Source organism: Antechinus flavipes, chromosome 1, assembly GCF_016432865.1.
Source record: "Antechinus flavipes isolate AdamAnt ecotype Samford, QLD, Australia chromosome 1, AdamAnt_v2, whole genome shotgun sequence".
NCBI lineage: Eukaryota > Metazoa > Chordata > Mammalia > Dasyuromorphia > Dasyuridae > Antechinus > Antechinus flavipes.
Genome location: NC_067398.1, coordinates 213,591,581 through 213,612,903, shown reverse-complemented (window position 1 = coordinate 213,612,903; position 21,323 = coordinate 213,591,581). Strand labels below are relative to the sequence as shown.

Below are 21,323 nucleotides of genomic sequence, written 5' to 3'. Positions count from 1 at the left end.
TAAACACGAGCATTGTATCAATTAGTTCTACTTAGTACCTTGTTTCAGGTTCTGGCCCAAAACGTCTCCTTGTAAGATCAGATCAATGGTACTGAACCATGCTGAATTAGATAATTATTGTCTCTATCAACTCTAATGACTTAACAGTTTGTAAAGATTCCAACACCCACCCATCTCCTGAATTGGCTAAGTGCTTCTCCCCTTTCTTCTATAAAAGATATCCCTTCTGAGAGCAGGATTGTGATTACATTTAGCAATTTGTAAAACCTGATTAGACAGAAGGGGATAGAGTACTAGGCCTGGAGTAAATAAGGAAGACCTCAGGATCAAATGCAGCTTGAGACCCTGGATAAGTCATTTACCCTAGTTATCTCAGTTTCCTTATCTGTAAAATGGAGATAGTAAGAGCATCTTCCCTAGTACTTGCGGGATTATTGTGAAGATCAAAGAGGATAAAATTACAAAATACTTAGCATAGTGCCTGGTACAAAAATAAGCAGAATATTCATACTGGCTATTATTGTCATAGGTGTCTATATGGAGCCAAGGAAAACTCAGGACAAATCCATTATATTTTTTAAAAATATACTTTATTTTTCCATTATGTCTTTTTATTATATTTTCGCATACAAATGATTTTCCTTTAAAAATAGGAAATGCTGCACATTGTACAACTTAAAAAGGGGGCCCATCAGTTCCACGTGGAACATTTCTACTGAAGAACTGAAGAGGTGACACCAGCACTGCTGCGCCCTCTCAGCCGCTCTGACCTCATCCCCTTCCACAGGAATTCTCCTTCTGCCTCACCCACCCCACGAGGAGAGCCACAGTGCAAACACTGCAGCCCCCTCTAAAACTCCGCCTTGCTTGTCCCAGAAGCCCCTGAGCCGTGATGGCGAGAGGAGCTATCAGAATCCTGTGATCTGGGGAAGAGCTCCTCGGTCAGTGGTAAGCCCCAGGGGGCTCAGGCTCTGGGCCTGCAGACCTGCCTCCATGACCCCATGGCCCTCTGGGATCAAAGGAGCAAAGCAGGGCGAGATTCCCCCATCCCCTTGGCTCTGATTGTCTAAGATGCATTTGTATAGGGTTTGTCTGAATGGGTGCTGGCTCTGTGAGTGCGTGCGGGCCAGAAAGTTAACTGGCTGTACTGTGCACACTTAGCTAAGGCTTGTTCTTGGACAGCAGACACGGCCTGCTCTGGGAATGCAATCAAAGCCCTGACAGCGTGGCAGGAGCCCCGGAGCCTGTGCTCCAGAAGGGAGTCTCCGGGAGCGCCTGCCGCGGGGAGGCACTAGGCTGGAAATCAGAGAGGGGATGCGGAGAACCAGACGGGTTTGGTGTCTCGGTCTCAGGGCTCCCGCTCTGTGTTGGGGGGCCTGCAGAGGTGGGCTGCCCCCTTAAACGCTGGGGCTGCAACCCGGACCTCTCTGTCCTCAGTGCCGGGCACAGTGTCCTGTACCCAGCAGGCGCCAAGACATATGCTGGGCTGATGCGCTTCCTGGGGACTGGCTGGTGCTGCCAGACCGACTCTGGGGAGAAGAAACTGAATCTTGTCAGAGCCAGGCTTTGGTCTGGACCGCTGGGACGACATCCCCTTGGATGTCAATCATTATCGAAAGGCTGAAATGCACATCTGCCCATCTAACAGTTCTCCACAAACTCACAGGATCTCCTGATGATGGGGATGGAAAGACTGTCAGAAATCCAAATCTTCTCCTTCTATAGATGAGGAAAGTCGAAGCCCATTCATCAGTGGTTAGTTAAGTGACTGGACCAGTCACACAACTAGTAACTGACAATCAGAATTCAATCCCAAATCTCTTGACTTGAAATGATGCCTCTTGTTACGATCCCTCAAAAATACTTTCCCCCCTTTTCATGAAGCCATAATGGTCATTTGGTCTTGCCCTTGCATTCTTGGATCTGCTAACAGAATCTCAATAATGGAAAATCCACAAACTACATTCACCTCTTCAAAGAATAGTTCAGTCCTATTCCTTGGGCTCTTCCACACTAAATCCTGTACCAGCTTCTGGAGAGAAAGAAAAATATGCCTCGGTGTTCTGTCAGGCACTCTTCTCAATTCCCAGCAAGCCTGGATGACTTGCACTTGCTGGTGTTAATTTTTCCCCACAGGACTAGGCAGAGGTAAATGAACCCCCCCAACCCCAATAGCTTTCTCCTGTGCAGCCCATCCCTCACTCTGTTCCTGGGCAGAATGAGCACTCAGGGATGCTACAGGGACCATGTGGCCATTCTAGACCTGAGCTTGAAGGATGGACAATGGGAGAAGCAGAGGCAGGGTCACAGAATGGTACACAAGATGCTGCGGCTGTTGGGACATCTGCCTTCCACTCGGGTGGCTATCCTGGTCGTCACATTCGCCACCTTTTGACTATTATGGGCTGTGGAGATGCTTCTTGTGGTTTCTTCAATGTGAGGTCTTGCAGGGGGATTCTCTAACTTCCAAGGGACATCAGACCTGTAAGGGCCAAAGATACATGGGGTAAGTTCCTGGAGGTGATGGAGGTCAGAGAACAAAAGCCAAAACCTTCATTTTTTTCCATGAAGAGCTTCAGTGAATTCCTACAGCTCTCTCTGTGTCATTTAACCACAAACAGTCTTCAGGGAGTACATTTTAGTAAGGAGAGTTAGGACAGGCACACAGGTGACTAATACAAATTATAAGCACATAAGAAAACTCATCATAGATGAAAAGTTGTAAGAGATCTTAAGTATATCTAGTTTTATCCCCTAATTATTCTATCCCTGTTTTATCCCCTATTTTTACAGATGAGGAAACTGAGGCCTGGAGAGGTTAGGTGACTTGCCACAGAAGGATAAAGGGTTATGACTTGAGATAGTGAAAAGATAAAAAACAGGGAGAAACCAAAAGGATATGATTAATTTGCCTCCTTGTATGTCTAGAGTTGGTTGGTGTGTTACCCTGCTTCTTAGAAAAATTAATTGGTCTGGGATTTCATCAGTGTAAGCAGCCTCTGCAATTATGTAGGCAGTGGTTTTAAAATTCATCAACTGGTAGCTAACTTGGGGAAAAGCTTCTCTGCCCTTAGCTTAGGCAACAGATAATCAGAATAGTCTGTCACCAGTCTAAGATCACCACTGGCATAAACTTTGAGATCTGGTCATCCTGTTCACACAATGGGACATTAGAAAAAGACTCTACTGGTGAGTACTGAGAAAACAGTCTTGTTAATGTAAAATACCCATTATCTTTAAGCACACAAAATGAAAAGCTTTCACAATAGAGAGATCACAATTAAAACACACATCCCTGTTGTTTTGTTTGCTCCTGAAGTTGCACTGAGGATGCTTTCAACAAGCCTCCCAAAGATGAGCTTAATTCTAACTAATACTGCTATTCAACCACAAAAAGCAGTTATTATATCCACGTGTCCAATAATCTGTATGTAGTGGGAACAATAACTTAACTTCCAAACCTTCACAAAGTTCTCATTTTTCCTTAAAAGAGAATAGAACCCTTTTTGAGAGAGACTCAGGGGCTAAGGGCTCAGACTGCTAACACCATCTGCTGGCCACCTGAGTACCAGAAGGCTACAAAGGGCTCCAAGTAGGCTCCGAGGTCCAGTTAGTGGACTGCAGTGGGCCACTCAGAGGCAGGGGAGCTTCGCTGGGCCAGCTCAGACATCTTAGATGTACATGTTTGTTAAATACCAGAGACAAGCCCTAGTAAGACTCCATGCTTGTTGTTCAATTTTGATCCCATGTGGGGTTTTCTTGGCAGAAATACTGGAGTGGTTAACATTTCCTTCTTCAGCTCATTGTCACAGAGGAGACTGCAGCAAAATGGGATTAAGTGATTTGACCAGGGTCACACAGCTAGTAATTGTGTGTAGGTCAGATTTGAACTCAGGAAGATGAGTCTTCCTGACTCCAGGTCCTGTACTCTGTACACTATGGCACTAGTAGCTGTCCTAAGCTCATAACACTGCAGAACATTAAATATAAAATAGCACCAAGATAGTAAGTGACTTGGGGTAGAAGAAAGAGAGGGGGTTTAAAACTCAAAATTTTTCAAACTTAAATGTTAAAAAAATAATATATATCTGATTGTTTTAAAGATAGTGAGTTATCCCAGAACTGTTTCTATCTGGATCCTAGCTAAAAAGATAAGAATTAGATGATTGATGATTGATGATGATGATGATGATATCTTATTTTTTGAGAAGTAGTATGGTGATGAATTAGACCTGGATTCAAATTTCAATTTTGACACGAGCTGCTGGATAAGTCATTTAACTTTTTAGTATCCCAGGCAACTCTCAGACTAAATCACAGAGATGCTACAGATCTGTATTATTAGAGAAAAATAAATCTGCACTGAATTAGACTTAGAGTGCCAAAATCCTAAATGCAATAAAAAAATCATAATGCTGTACATTTATATATCAATTTCTAGACATCATATATATATAACATCAATCATCCATCATCTCATTTGAGCTATATAACAATTTATGGATCATAACTCTCATAAGGAAGGCAAATAGATTCTTGTCAACTTTTTTTCCTTTCCTCTTTAAAAAACAACAGGAAAAAACAGGCAAAATCTACTATGTAACTAATGGTTCCAATCTGGCCATTATGGGGTACAGCGGTTTCATCCTAGAACCCCAAGTATGAGATAAAAACTGTTAAAAAAGTTTTACTCATAAACTTAAAAAAAACAACTTATCACTCACTTTGTATAGCTAAGAAAACAAATCAATCCACTGGCCAAGTTCTCTTCTCTGCTGGAAGTTAAAGCTGCTCAAGCTATTCTGGTCCCAATGGATTAGTTTCTGTGTAGGCCACCAGAAAGTGGCAATGACTTACTTTTTGAAAGCCAAAAGCTTGTTGTTTTGTACTAAACAGTCTTCAAGATTGGAAACCTGCTGCAAAATGGTCTTTTTGGTCTTCCCTTGAAAGATCATATTTTCCTGCACCAGGCCTTTGACATGGTCAAGCATTACAATTCCATAATCACGGAAGGAGTGGATCCTGTTCTTGGTGATCTGAGAAAACAACCAAAATCCAAACTCATAAACAGTTAAGAACCACAAAGCCATACACTTAACCAGGACCAGCAGGACAATTCAGGTTATTGTGGCCCAAGGGGCACGATTCAGGGAAGGATAAAAGGGGTGGCGGCTGAATTTTACCCCCTCTCATCTTTCTGGACACGATGCCTTCCCCAAATGCATTCTGCTCACTTAAGGTGGTTCTCTATGCTCTTCTCCTGGTGGAACTTGGAAAGGGAGCTCTTTGAAAAGTCAGCATGGGACAGTATTGAGGTGGCGCACTTAGAATCAGGAAGAATTGAATTCAAATCCTGCTTTAGATATGGACTAGCTGTGTGACTTCTCTGTGACTTTAGTCTCTTCATTTGCAAAATGGGAGGATTGGAATCGATGGCGTCTTTCTGCACTACACCTATAATCTTAGGATTCTTAGCCACTTTTGTTTCTGATATGTCTTAGGTCTTTAAATATCTTAAAGACTTCTTGTTTAAATACTTACAGGAATCATGATCTCACCAAGATGAGCTCTCTAAACAGGCTTCTCACTAGGCTGGGATAAAGCCTTTCAAATTTCAAATAAATCGAGGAAGAAGAGAGAATACTTAAGGGGAAGAGAATTAGAAATGGCCTCGAGGAAAAGGGAATGCCTCCAAAGAAATCATAAAAGAGGGAAATGTTTTTGTTTTGTTTTTTTTGTGGTGGCAAAAAATTGGAAAATGAGTAGATGCAGAATGGCTTGAATGAATTAGGGGATATGAAAGTAAGGGCATAGTATTGTTCTATAAAAATGATAAACAGGCTGATTTAAGAAAGGTCTGCACTGATGCTGAGCAAAACAAGCAGAACCAGAAAAACATTGTGCACAGCAGTACCAAGAATGTGTGATGATCAATTATGATAGACTTGGTTTAGTGATCCAAGGCAATCCCAAAAACTTTAGATGGAAAATACCATCTGCATCCAGAGAGAGAACTATGGAGACTGAATGTAAATCAACATATGTTAATGTTCACTTTTATTTCTTTGTCTTTTTTTTTTCCTCTTGTGGTTTTTCCCTTTTTTTCTGAGTTTTCTCTCCCAACATGATTCATAAAGAAATATGTTTGAAAAAATGAATGTACATGCATAACCAAAAAAGTTTTTTTTGCACGTAACTGGGGGGAAATTATTATTATTTTTTAAAAGGTTATTCCTAGTCATGATCTGGGGCTAAAGTTCAGTTTAATGAATGAAACAAAATCCAAACAACTTTGTAGACTGGAGATAATCAAAGAAAGGCACTAGCATTAAGGAAGATAATGAAAAACAAACCACAAAATAAAAAGCCCAAGTCCAGAAAGTGAAAAAGAGAAAAGAAAAAAAAAGGAAAATTTAGGGAAGACTTCTTCCCATCCTGCATGCTGAATCTGCGTTTCTAGTGAGAGAGGTCTGTCCTCTCAGCATGCTGTCCTTCCTGTTATATAAGTACAGCTTTACCTACTCAGGGGAGTAGACCCAGTATCAGAGGATGCCCTGGCAAAGGAGTGAGACACATGCCTTCATGTTTGCTGCCTGCAGTAACTGTAGCCCACAGCCCCGATTGCCAATGATGTCATTTTCTAGGATGGTCCCATCTCCCTTAGAGGAGACCCCAGGGCCCCTGTTGTCGTAGATGCCATTTCCACGAAGCTCCACTCTGCACTCTGACTCAACAAGGACCCCGCCAAGATGGTTGCAGGAGATGCTGTTGTTGGCGATCCGGGTAAGCTGGGTACTCTGCAACACAGCCAACCCGCTCTCCTGGTTGGCATGGATAACGTTGGCAATAACATTCAAAGCTTCATTGCTCTTAACATACAGCCCAGCAGCTAGAGGAGAGAAAAATATTCCAGTGCATCAGTCACGGGATCATGCAGGAATGAGCCTTCTTCTAACCAAAGAGATAATAAGAGCTCACTCTGCATAATTCAGAATATAGTACACAAATCGACACAGATTTTAAGGAACAAATCCTTTAAATATGCAATAAAGAAAGGATATTGTGAGGTGTTTCAATGGAGAGAGAGCTGGATCTGAAGTCAGGAAGACCCTAGTTCAAATTCTTTCTTAGGAAATTACTATTGATGGGACCCTGGGAAAGTCACAACATTTGTCTCAAGTTTCCTCATCAGTAAAATGGGGATAATAGTTTATTTCCCAGGATTGTCCCAAGATTAGCAAGCCTCAGTATAGCTGAAGGAGAGTCATAAAACAGCTAGAATGTTTCAGTTAGGATCATGTCATGTGGCCAATGGGGTTGGAGGCTGTATCCTCTTCCTCCCTCCCCGCAGCAGAATAAATGAGCCTTTAAGCAGAGGAATTCTCTCACCTTTGCCTTTGACTCCTTGGCACATGGCTGAATATCTAGCACATGGGAAGCATTTAATAAATGCTTGTTGGATTGAATCATTAGTCTCTCTCTTTAAAGAAAAACTTAAGTGGTAGCTTTGGGTTGAGTGCGTTTGGGCCTTCTCTATGGAAGGGCTGAGTACTGTCCTTCTGGGACTCTGGGGATTTTGCTTTCATGCTCAAGTTGGGAGAGAAGGGGAATGTTTCTAATTTCTTGGTTGTCTCTTTGACCATGGGGCTGAAACTCTGCTTCCCACTTCTTCCCTGAGATTTAATTTCTTTTTTATGCAGTTGAGACATTAGGTGCATCTTGTGTACTAGCATGGTACAGTGCTGCAGTTTAGCTGGCCTCCATCAGCCTGGATAGTCATGTGAATCTAACAATCCCTCAATTTCTGGGGATCCATAAAAGTCAATTATTAGGAGACTATCTTAAGACAATGATTTTGGAGAAAATCATAGAATCACAGATTCAGAGCTAGGAGGGAACCTCAAAGATCATCCAATCCAATTCCCTTATCTGACAGATGAGGAAATAGATACAGAGAGGTCAAGGTCATACAGGGAGTGAGCAGGAGAGGTGGAATCTGAATCCATGTCCTCTGACTCCCAAGTCTGGCACTCTTTCCCCTAGAGCGTGTTTCCTCAGGTTCTTGCCAGCTCTGTTAGTTGGAGTAGAAAAAACAAAGGGAAAACCCTTCTGTCATTGAAGGAAACATGAAGGGTTAGGAGGTGCCAGGGGTCAGTCAGTCACTCCTGCCCAATCTGTGTCCTCCCTTCTGGCCATAAAACATGAGCCCAGAGTTAGGGTGGGATCCATGTGGGTTTGAGGGAGGGAAGGCACTTATTTTTCCTCTAGTTTGCTGATTTGTCTACTCAACTGGCCCAGCTTCTTGGATGAGGAGGAAAAGCATACAGTGTGAGGAAATCACTGCAGCCACATCTGAAGATTTTAAGTTCCACTCAAATGGGTTTTAAAAAAATTGATGATGCCATATGGGTTTTGAAGTGCACATTCTGGAATAAGAGAGAAAGCATCTGACTTATTTAACAAAGAAGCAGTCTTGGCAGTGAATCAAAAACCTGCAGAAGTTGTTTAAGAATAAAACTGAGGTGAAATGTAAGTCATCTATCAGGGACATTAACTTAGACGGGGCAAAGTGGGGGATTAGGGGAGAAGAGGACTAGATACCAACACTGAGGCACCTTATAGTCTTTTTTCCCTTAAGTCCCAACTAAATTTTCAGCTTCTTAAAAAAAAAAAAAAAAAAAAAAAGCCTTTCCTATCCCCTCTTAATTCCAGTACCTTCCTACTCTTGTTAAATTATTTCAGTTATATCCAACTCTTTATGATCCCTCTTGTGGTTCTGTTTTGGTAAATACACAGGATTGGTTTGCCATTTCCTTTTCCAGTTCATTTTCTAGATAAGGAAAGGAAGCAAACAAGATTAAGTGATTTGCCTGGATCACCCAGTTAGTAAGTGTCTGAGGCTGGATTTAAACTCAGTTCTTCCTGACTTTAGGTCAGGCATTCTATCCACTGCACGCATAGCTATCCAGGTATATAGTTTGCTTTATATATATTTGTTTGTCTCCTCTATTAGAGTGTGATCTTGAGGACGTGATCTGTCTTTTGCCTCATGCCCAGAGGTTAGCAGCGCGCCTAGCACAAAATTGGCAAGTAAATGCTTATTTATTGATTTTTTTCCAGTCTGAGCCAGGAATTCCAGTGGGATTATAAAGAAGAGAGTAGGAAGTCTTTGTCTTTCTCATCCATCTAGATGGCTAGGTCTCTCCCAGGGTCAGCTTATTCCCAACACATAACAGCTTATTCTTCTATTGGATAGATGCTAAAAATTTAAGGAGGGCATTTTTTTTGTTTGTTTTACTGTAGTGCCTTATTATTATTAGTGATAATAATAATAGTAACGATGGCTAGTATTTATATGGCACTTTAAGATTAGTAAAATGTTCCATGTTTTCTCATTAAATCCTCAAATTATCCTGTGGGGCAAGTACTATTATTACCCACATTTTATAGATGAGAAAACTGAAGTTGAGAGAAATAAGTGACATATCCCAGTTAATGGCTGAGGCAGGATATGAACACTACCCACTATGTTATCTAGAATTCTGTATCTCAAACTGGAGCTTAGCTGACTAGCCTATGAGCCAATTTCTGTGGGAAATTTTCTTTTTTCTGGTATATTAGAAAAGTGGGACTGTAAACTCTACTTCTTTCTAGTCCTATGGTTTTCAGACACTCACCTCCATTGTGGTTAATACTGTTAGACTCAATGAGAGCCACACTAATTGGCCGCCGGGAGGAGAAATGGTCATCTTCACCATCTAGTTCATTTTCCCAGTTGGAAGCTTCACCTTCATCATTGAAATTTTCATTGCTTCCTTGGTTAATGAGGTAATCATTAGCATCATCCTTCTGACAAAACACAGCCACCCCATAGATGCTATTATGGGCAATCTGGTTGCTTGTGATGTGTGGGAGGCTTGAAGACATAATCCACATGCCGCAGCCTTTATTTCCTAGGAGATCAGAGCATGGAAATGAATGGGGCTTCATATCACACTTTATTACTTTAAGGAATTTAGGCAGAAGTGAGGAAGAGGAAAGATGAAGGGCCATTTTTTTATACCATGAGATCCTTTGACGGTATAGCCAAGCCATCCAATGAAAATTGGGGGTAAAAAAAAGGAAAGAAAAACCCCCCAAAGTTCTTGAATATACATAGTTAAGCTCAACAACTTGCTACATTAAAATGTGTTAAGGGTGTAATATTATACTCAGTGAAATTTTTTCTATGGGAAGCTATGAAAATATGGTCCAGGTAAATAGCTTTCTGATTTAAACTTAAAACAGATTGTTACATCTTACACCTACTCTTTGGAAAAAGTATTTTGCTTGCTCCTCATTTGAGGGTATAAAAATCTTGTTTAAAATCTCATTTTTTCTTCCAATGAGATGCCAAAAATTCCTAACAGGGCCCTATGCTTTTCTGCCAACACAGAGATTAAACATTAAGTGATTCAGCTCTTCCTCCTCTACCACAGATCTTGTCATTTCTATTGCTTTTCATTTCTCCATGCATTGAGATGCAGGCAAAAGCATCATAGTGTATGGCACTTTGAAAGTTAATGTGTTAAGTGATTGCAAGGGATAATGTCGTGTAAAAATTATCCTGGCATGGATTCTGTCAATACAAAGTTATTATTAAATAAAATAAAATTAAAAAATAAATAAATAAATAAATAAAAAAGAAAGTTAATGTGTGCTTGTTCTAAATAGAACTGAATAAAATGGAATCACAGAAACTTCAAAAAATTCCAATTTGTGAAAGACAAGGAATAGGAATATAAGCAAGCTACTTTTGCAGCTACTATAACTGTTTATGATTTTTTAAGAGATGAACATTAAACATCTGAATTTTAGTAAAAATAAGATCTTATATTTAAATAGCATTTTCTCCTTTCAAAAAAAGTGTGTAAATGGATGTATGTGTATATAGACTCCCATTTTTATTTTCATAATACCCAGGGAGAATGAAAAGGAAGTAGCCCCAACTTATAAGTGATAGAACTGAGGTTTATTGGGTTGTCCAAGGTCACATAGAGAGAATTAATAGTAAAATCAGGATTAGAATTTTTTTTTTTACCAATCTGTTCCACATTTTCCAAATAAGACAGACTTGTAAGGTTTCTTCTAGTTTTAAGATCCTTTGTTTCCATGCCTGAAGAAAATTCTATATATTTATATACAAGCCTTTCCAAGGAAGGGAACTGCAAAATATTTGATTTCCTGTAAAATGGGGGTAACAATATCTATAAAATTTACCTCATAAGTTTTTTTGAAAGGCAAAAATATGAGAATGTGCTGGAAAGCAGAAACCACTTTGCAATCTTTAAAACTATGGTAATGGCATCAATCTGTAATCCTTCTGCTGATCATTCAAAAATCAGGTTTTGAACTATGAGTAGGGATTTTTTTTTTTTTTTTGGCTCTTTTAAGTAACACAGCCAGATCCTTTCACCCAACTCAACAATTCCCTGCAGAGCAGTGGCAATTAGTCATATATCTCTGAACACATTACTGCAGTCCTGAAATCAAAGAGATCCATGAAGCTTGATGCTCTCTCTGCTCTTCACATATATCTAATTATTTTCTTTGCTTCTGATCTCCTTCACAACATCTGAAGGAAAACCAGGTTTAATAAGACCTTTTTTTTTTTTGCTAATTTCACTTTGTTCTTGGAAAACAAAACCGAAAGTGAAAAATCCAAAAATAAAAAAAATAATAATAACACAATCATATTGTGCTATTCTGAGCTTCAATCATTCTCAACCTAGTTTATGATTTTATTTTGGAAATATCTATTTCATTTTAGTTTTCATAATAGCAGATTTTTATTTTTCCAAACACATGCAAAAATAGTTTTCAACATTCACCCTTGCAAAATCTTGTGTTCCAAATTTTTCTCTCTCCCTCCTCACTTTCCCCCTCCCTTAAACAACAAGTAATCCAATATAGGTTAAACATGTGCATTTCTTCTAAACATATTTCCACATTTATTTGATATACTTTAAAATCTTTCTTCATCCCCACATCTCCTATGAAAACATCTTACAGAGATTTTCCTTCCTTCATACTTACCTTTTTTCTTTCCTACCTTTTTTCCTCTCTCTTTCTTCCCCCCTCCTTATCTCCCTTCTCTCCCTTTCTCCTTTTCTCTCCCTTTTCCCTCCCTCCCCTCTCCCCCCCTCTCTTTCTCTTTTCCTTGCTGCTCCCCCCATTTCCTTTCTGCCTCTCAAAAGGAAGCACTAGTTAGTAATAAAAATAAGTATGGATATGATTAGTATTTCTGACAAAATGCTCAGTTTTATTTATATCTCTAAGAAAACCAGTTAGGGATAATGTTAAAACATCTTTAAAATGCTGCAGTAAAATGTCAGCAGTGAAAAAAAGAAAAAGAAAATCAATGTGGAACATATCCATGCAAATGACTTAAGAGACTAACCTTCAAGTCTCCTAGCTATCTATATATCTTCAGCATCTTAGATGTCTTGTTTTTAAATAAGGTTTCTCATTCATCCTCATAAACTCCTTCATTTAGCTTTTAAAGCCCTGCACCACTTGGTCCAAATCTATCTTTCTAGCCTCCCTGACCATCACTTTCTCAATTCTCTTGGCAATGAAGCCTGACTTTTTCTCTATTTCTCCATCTCCTGTCCACATGCTTTTGTACAGGCCATCTCTATGCTGGGAATGTACTCCTCCTCACTTTTGCTTCTTAGAATTACTCTCTTTCCTTTAAGACTCAGCTTAAATTTTGCGTGTAATATGAAAGTCAAGGTTTTTGTAAGAATAAAGGTTTTTGTTTGTAAGAATAAAGACACTTCCCATGTACAAAAATAAATTGCCAAAAGAATAAGGCAAGCATTGATATTTTTAAAGAGTGGCAAGTAATATGTAACTATTTTAATATTGGTTTCCCATCACGTTAAAGTAAGAATATCTCCAAACTATAACTAATGTGTAAGACATAATAAAAACTCAAAACTATGAAACTATCAATCTATCACACAGAGATAACCTTTGTAATGTATTAAGGCTCAATTTTTCCTGAAAGAGTTTAAATTAAAAATTTCCTTCTTTTGAGGAGTCTATTGTTAATTTTAACTTTATCTATTATTTGGAAAAGATGAGCCATCTGTAGAGATATAAATATATTTTTCCACAAAACACAATATTTTGTATTTAAAATACCATTGTACTTTTTTTTAACTTTGTAGTTATTTTAAACTATTATTATATACATGGTAATATTAATGCAAAATTTAAAAATTAAGGATCCTATAATACCAAAATCAAATCAAACCAAAAAAAATCTCCAGTTCAAACATTACCTTCAATATGAAATCTTTCCTAATTTTCCCTGCTATTGCCCCTCTTTATTTTTTATTTATCAAATGTATATTTGTTTTTATTCTCTTTATACTAATTGTGCAAGGTTCTCAAGATTCACATATTTTAAACTTCTAAAAATATTTTGTGGATTTCTCTTATATCAGTTACTTCTCAATCATACTCTTTTTTGCTTCCTCTCTTCCTACCCCATCCCAAAATAACAGTAAACATCTCAGTATATGTAAAATAAAGGCCCTAATATAGGATATCACAAAAATCCATAAGGTATAACATGCAGAACAAATCTAACCTTGTCATGTGATGACAATGCAATTATATGAAAATGTTTGGATTCTTACAAGGTGCTAAGTCACTGGAATTGATAGGCATTCTGGGAGATTCACAAGTTCATTGGAGGAGATTCACAAGTCACAGCTCCCACAATCCCACTCTCTTGGAGGAGAAGTCAACCTTTGAGTTCACACCTTTAAAAGATCATATACAAGAAACTCCCACAAGCCAACTAGAGACTTTTGGGAGATTGAGAAGCCAGGATTCAGTTGGGCAGAACGAAGGATTCAGAGAAAGCTGGAGTCTGAAGCTTGCAAAGGCAAAGGACAAGCAACAAGAGCTCTTGGAACCAAGGAAAGCTTACCGGGCTATTTTGGAAGAGACAATAAAGGACTGGACTTTAACTCCTGGCTGCATTTGAGGTGATTATTACTTTGAACTGAAACTAAGGCTGCCTCCAGAAGCCCTTCAAGAAATCTGCTCCCAGAGAACATTATATTCTAGAGAAGAGACCATTACATGAAAATGTTGACAATGTTCTCTTCCAAGTCTTCTCTTCTTAAGACTCAATGTTTCAAGTTCTTCCAAGTTATCACTGTATGAAATCATTTGGAATCTCTGTACTATTGTTGTTCCCCTTCTCTGAAACTAGTCTATCTTGTTACTATACTTTCTAAAGTAGGAAGCACAGGATACTCTGTGGATTGGCCATCCCCCTCATTTTGGATACTGTGCTAGTATTAAGACAGTCTTTCACAAAAGGCACAGAAGTAGGGTAAAAATGGGGGCAATGCAGAAAAAGGGGTGTGCTAGAGCCAGCTTATTCAGACTCAATAGAGTCAACTGTTAAATTTTCTAGATGAGCACCTTCACCCCAGAAGCTGGAAAATCCTACAAATCAAGATTTGATTTAATGTTTTGTTGATTGTCTAGACTTTAAGAAAGTGAGGGAGAAAATGTTAATTGTAATGTTCTCTGTGAGCAGGCTTCTGGAGGCAGCCTTCCTTTCAGTTCTGTGTAATCACCCCAAATGCAGTCAGGAGTTAAAGTCCAAATCCTTTATTTTCTCTTTCAAGTCTTATCTCCTTCCTGAGGCCCGGTTAGCTTTCTTAGAGGCCTATCTTTCTCCTTGGTTCCAAGAGCTCCTGCTGCTAGTCCTTTGCCTCTGCCAGCTTCAGCCTCTAGCTCCCTCCGAATATCTCCAGCCAGCACAAAGGTGGAAGTTGGAATGAATCTGTCTCCTCCTTCGAGAGTGGGCTTTTTCTTTCTGACTTCTGAATGTCCTGGACTGAATCCTGGTTGAGGCTCCTAGGGTGTGACTCTTGTAGAACTCTAATAAGTGCTAAGTACATTAGTGAACAACACAACTGTTAAGTACCATGCTAAATTAGATAACTGACTTAGCACCTTGTAAGAATCCTAACAGTTAATAATACAAATTAAACTTTCTGATCTAATCGCTCTGGAGAGCAATTTGGAACTATGCCCAAAGAGCTATAAAATTGTGCATATTCTTTTTTTTTCTTAATTTTTTTTATTCTAATAGCCTTTTATTTACAGGTTATATGTATGGGTAACTTTACAGCATTGACAATTGCCAAACCTCTTGTTCCAAGTTTTCTCCTTCCCCCACTCCCTCCCCCAGATGGCAGGATGACCAGTAGATATTAAAATATAAATTAGATATACAATAAGTATACATGACTAAACCGTTATTTTACTGTACAAAAAGAATCAGGCTCTGAAATACTGTACAATTAGCCTGTGAAGGAACTCAAAAATGCAGGTGTACAAAAATATAGGGATTGGGAATTCAATGTAATAATATATTCTTAGTCATCTCCCAGAGTTCTTTCGCTGAATGTAGCTGGTTCAGTTCATTACTGCTTCCTTGGAACTGATTTGGTTCATCTCATTGCTGAGGATAGCCAGGTCCATCAGAATTGGTCATCATGTAGTATTGTTGTTGAAGTATATAATGATCTCCTGGCCCTTGTGCATATTCATTAATCCAGCAATACTACTATAGGTCTGTACCTCAAAGACATCCAAAAAAAAGTGGGAGGGAAAGATTCTGTTTGTATAAAAATATTTGTAGCAGCACTTTTTATGGTGGCTAAGAATTAGAAATCAAAGGCTATCAACTGTGGAATAGCTAAATGGCTAAACAAAATGTAAATATGATTGTGATGGAGTGCTTTAAGAAATTACAAACAAGATGATTTCAGAAAAACCTGGAAAGACTTGCATGAACTGATGCAAAGTAGAATAAACATTAGTAGGAAAATATTGTACATAGTAACAGTAATGCTGTTTGATGAAGAACTGTGAATGACTTAGTTCTTCTCACCAATACAATACTCCAAGACAATCCCAAAGAACTAATGATGAAGCATACTATCCACCTCCAGAGAAAGAACTGATATTGTTTAAATATAGATTGAAACATGCTATTTTTCACTTTTTTCTTTCATTTTCTTATTTAAATCTTTTTGTACTTAATACAGAAATGTTTTACATAACTGCAAATGTATAACTGACATTTGATTACTTAACTACTGTTGAGTGGGGGAGGAAGAATGTCATTTGGAACTCAAAACTTTTTTTTCAAAAATTAAATGTAAAAATTGTTCTAATATGTAATGGGGGGGAAGGGAAACATTTTTTTAAAAAAGCCCAAAGTTTGTCATATACAATTTTTTTTTGAGAACTGATTATTAAAGATTTATTAGCAGACCCCTAGGTAGACTCTATTATAGCTCATTTAAAATTTTTTTTCTTACCATATATAGTATTTCCTTCGATCAATCCTTTTCCCTGTTCTCCTACAACCACACCATCTGAATAGCCAAAGCAGATAAGGTTGCTTTTGAGAACAGGATCACCTCCTCGGCGAATATCTGCACCACCCCAGTGATTTTCACGTATGACGTTTTCTAAAGTGTGGGGTATAAAAGAAATTCATTAAGCATAATCAGTCTGTCAGAAGGCCTCAAATAATCTAACAAAAATAGATAATAGAAATGAGAATGAGAAATCTAGTCAACTATATAATTGTCACAGATACTCTGACTTATTCTAATCCTTTCTGTGCCTTAGTTTATTCAACTGTAAAATGAATTTTAGACTACATGATTTTCGAGGTTCCTTGAACTTCTGGGATTCAGTTATGCTAAATTTACACACATACAAAGTGAGATGATAAAATATCTATGATCATTATTCTGAGCAGGCTCAACCAGACAACTAAAAGGGTCCAAAACATAAAAACGTTTAAGTGTGTGATCTATTCTCTCATTTCCTAATTTGAACCAAAGGTATAAAGAATCTCTTCTATAACCAACTGCCAGAGAAATGGTGGAGGGTGAGGTATTGTGGAGAATTCTAACAAGACCCAAGGCAAACAGTTCTAGTAAAAACAGGCCGTTATATTGTAATTGTTTTTAAGAGCCATTATGTCTGTTGAGCTAAAAAATAAATTACTCCTAGTGTCTTACCCTATTATTGTCTTCTCAGTGCTAATGAGCATTTTCTCTCAGTTCAATTTCTAAAGAACTAGTTATGTCAGGTTTTTAGAAGCAGAACAGAGAGAAAACCGAAATAGTTTTTAATATAATTCCATGTTTCTAAATTTTCTTTTAATGAGAACTCAGATGACTTTTAAGTCATATCATATAAAAGATTTAGGACAATTTAATTAGCATAATTAGACCATATTCTCAAGTCCTACTCAGTTCTAAAATTCAACAATTCTATAATTCTAAATCTACTTTGGTCATCAAATCTGAAAATCTGAGTAAAGGGCTGCTATGTATTCAATGACTAACTTTAATTACATTTAATACTATCAGTGCAGCTCTTCATAATTATTTTTCCACTGTTACTATTGACATTATCATATTGTTTTTCCCTCCTCTATACAACTATTAAAGCTTATTACTGCACTAAGTCTTTTGGGACATCTTGTATAATGGGGAAAACAAATCTGTGGTGTTTTGAAAATGTAACTGTCATTATATCTGAGCCTTTGTTTAAAAGATCATGGAATCAAGACAGTTAGATGGCACAGTGGTTGGAATGCTAAACTTATAGTCAAGAACACCTGAGTTCAAATTTGATCTCAGGTTTTTATTAGCTATGTAAAACTGAGTAAGTCATTTAATATCTAAAATGGGGATAATAATAGCAACAACCTCTCAGGATTTTATAAGGATAAAATGAGATAATATTTATAAAGTGCTTAGAATAGTATCTGGCTCATAGTAAATATTTAATTACTGCTTATCTTTTTTCCTTTCTTTTTTTGACCTTTCAGCAGTCTGATGAAACATTAACTCTTTCTTAGAAGAATGTTTTTAAATGTTTAGAATAAAATACATAGGATTACAAAGAAACCAATTCTATTAACTTTCAGCTATCAAAATGTATATATTTAAAAATATGTATATAGATTCCAGGTTAAGAACTAACTCTTGCTTTAGAAGGTCAACAAATTCGGAGTTTTTCTCCTCACACCTAGGCCTGGGCTAGTCTGCCTGGGAACTATGCTGAGTAGAATTCAGAAAAAGTGACTTCAGAAATGAACTATATTAGAAGCCAGCAATTTCATTCACTGATCTGTTCTTTTGAAGGTACCATCTTGCCCAGGGTTAAGCCAAAGTAGAAAGACTCTACCACAGTTGAAGGGGATAAAATAAAAGAGATAAGAGGAGTGGTGTGGAGTGGGCCTATGAATTAGCTAGCCCTAGGGAAAGGTCCAAAAATCATTAATATATGTTCTAAAAAGTAAAGAAGTTTGGGAAAAGAAAATGAAGTGGGATTGGCAAGTGTTGACAAGTAGTAAATCAAGGAGGGGGAAGAACAATCTTGTACAGAATAGAGATGGGAGGAAAATAATGGAGTTTGGATGTCATCCAGACACACTTTAATGCTAATACTAATAATGTTTTTGTTCAATGAGTAAAAAGATTCCAGGAGCAGCCATATTAAGCCCCATAACCAAAGTGATGAAAAGCTGGGATACTGGAGAAATAAAAATAAGATAGTACAGTGAATTGGCTAAGAATTTTTTTTGTTATGAAGAAGGTTTTTACTTTATCTTCTCTACCATGGGACTTAGAAAGGGGACCCATCTTGTACTTGTAAATGACCAGGACCAATGATGCTTTGGACAGGCAGTATGAGCTCTCCGGTTTTTCCTGCGCTAGGGCTGATCTCCCATGGACTCATTCAGAAGCTCTTGTCCAGCGCCCCTCTTTACCCACTTCCCCTACCCCCCATACACACAGATGTGCAGACTGTGATCATAGAACAGGACAGAGGTAATTGGCCAATGTAGACATGTAATCTATGACTCCATTCTATGGAGGATGAACTTTTTATAGCCAGTAACATAGATGTCAGCATCTACAATGTCAAGGACACCAAAGGAAGCTGAATGTGTCTGACTTTCCTCTGGGTCCCTGCAAGGCTGCACAAAACATGAAATTCAGCTGTTAATGAATGCTGTGGTCTCAACTAAGCAAGTGGAGTTACAGGGAACTGATAGGGACCATATTGAGAACAACAGTGCTACCATTCTTTAAAACAAATCTATTTAAGAATAGCAGTTTAAAGTTCAATTTCATTTAAATGCTTGTCTACTTGTTTGTGACTCAAGCAGGAGATTCTTTTCCTGAGTGTCCTTTCACTGAAAATTTCTCAGCTGGTTTTAAGGAAGAAAACAATTAGGAGAACTAATGCTGACTCAGATTTTATGGTGTGTTTGAAGGTTGGCAAGATATTTTCCTTATAACAATCTATATTAGATAGACACCTATATACCCAGGGTCCTGTAAAAATTTCTGTGGCAAAAAGGAGTCATGATAGGAAGAAGTTTAAGAAGCTCTGATTTAAATTCTTGAGCCTCAATTCCCTCATCTATAAGATAAGGACACTAAAGCTTGTACTCTCAACTCCATAGGGTGATTGTGGCCTTCATTTGTAACCTACAAAGTGCTACAGAAATGAGAGTTGTGAATATTAAAGAGGGGATTACCCACATTCCGGAATGAGATTGTTGAACTCAACTACATCTTCAATTATATGCTGCCTCAAAGTGAAATGAGGCAGTATTTTGAGAGTTATCCCCTGGAAGAAGGCAGCTTTACTTTCCTACCTGTTATTTGTCCTCTTCCGTTCTCATTTACTGCTATGCCAGCAGCAAGACCTTGGAAAATGTGGTTTCCACTAAAAGGGAAGTAAAGGAAAATCAAGCAATCAGATCATGGTCCAAATAACAATTTATAAAAGGCAAAATAAAAAAAGAAAAGGAGGGAGGAGGGAGGGAGAGAGGGAAGAAGAAAGGAACAGAGGGAAGGAGGAAAGGAGGAAGAGATAGAGAGATGGAGAGACAGAGAGAGAGACAGAGACAGAGAGAGAGAGAGAGGAGAGAGATACAGAGAGGGAAAGAGAGAGAGAAGAGGGAGGAAGGGAAAGAGACAGAGTCAGAGAGACAGAGAGAGAGAGAGAGAAGAGAGAGAGAGAGAGAGAGAGAGAGAGAGAGGCAGACAGAGAGACAGAGAGACACAGACAGACAGAGACAGAGAGAGAACAAGAACTACTAGACAAAATAAAATTAGGGCAAAACTGAAATAAATTTCAAATACTATTTCTTTTCCTGATGAACCAAAATGATACCAGCATAAACATTCTTTGGATGATTTTTATTCTTTGAGAATAAAAATTTTTTTTTAAAAAAAGCTACTTGTTATGGGAGCCACCTGCCAGAGTGTGCTGGTGATCTTTCTGATTTTACACTTAGGGGTGGTCACTAACAGCTACTTTTATTCATTAATCAGAATTTCCTTCTATATGCTGATAGTATATAACACAGGGCATCATTGGGAGGAAAACAAAATTTTGTTTTGTTTTATTTTTGAAAGCTTTTTATTTTCAAAATACATGCAAAGATAGTTTTCAATGTTCACTGTCACAAAACCTTGTCTTTCAATTTTTTTTCCTCCCCCCCTTCCCCTCCCCTAGATAGCAAGTAATCATGTGAAGTTCTTCTATAAATATTTCCACAATTACCACACTGTAGAAAAACTACGATACTAATATCCTATGGAGAAGTCATGAACTGGTCCAATTTTTCTGGAGAACAATATAAAACTATGTCCAAAGAGCTATAAAATTACACATACCTTTTGACTCAGTAATACTGCTCTTAGGTCTGTACTCCAGAGAGATTTAAAAAAATAAAAAGAATCTATTTCTACAAAAATATTTATGGCAGTTCTTTTTTGTGGTGGCAAAGAATTAAAAATTGAGGGACTGCTATCAATTGGGGAATGGGTGAACAAACTGTTATATATGGTTGTGATGGAATACTATTGTGCTATAAAAATGATTAAAAGGATGGCTTTAGGAAAACCTGGAAAGTCTTATATGAACTGATATAAAGTAAGCAGAACCAAGAATACACTGTACACAGTAATAGCAGAATGATCAATTATGAATGATTTAGCTATTGTGAGCAATACATTATCCAAGACAATGTTATGATGAAAAATGACATCTACCTCCAGAAAGGGAACTAATGAACTCTCACAGTGCAGATTAAAGTATGCTTTTTTCCATTCACTTAATTTTTCTTGCTTTTTTGTGTATGTGTATATATATGTGTGTGTGTGTTTGTTTTCTTTTGGTTAATATGAAAAATA

At 37.9% G+C, this 21,323-nt stretch overlaps 1 protein-coding gene across 1 annotated transcript in view; it reads right to left on the bottom strand.

Moving 5' to 3' along the window:
• Positions 1 to 568: 568 nt before the first annotated feature.
• Positions 569 to 21,323, bottom strand: part of FBXO10 (F-box protein 10) — an 80,107-nt gene continuing 59,352 nt past the window's right edge. The window contains exons 6-11 of the mRNA XM_051995987.1: positions 19,778 to 19,848; positions 16,404 to 16,556; positions 9,678 to 9,953; positions 6,579 to 6,889; positions 4,858 to 5,036; positions 569 to 2,482 (exon numbers count right to left, since the gene is read on the bottom strand). Of these exons, the coding sequence (XP_051851947.1) occupies positions 2,305 to 2,482; positions 4,858 to 5,036; positions 6,579 to 6,889; positions 9,678 to 9,953; positions 16,404 to 16,556; positions 19,778 to 19,848 (1,168 nt within the window). The 3' untranslated portion in view covers positions 569 to 2,304. The remainder of the gene's footprint in view (positions 2,483 to 4,857; positions 5,037 to 6,578; positions 6,890 to 9,677; positions 9,954 to 16,403; positions 16,557 to 19,777; positions 19,849 to 21,323) is intronic.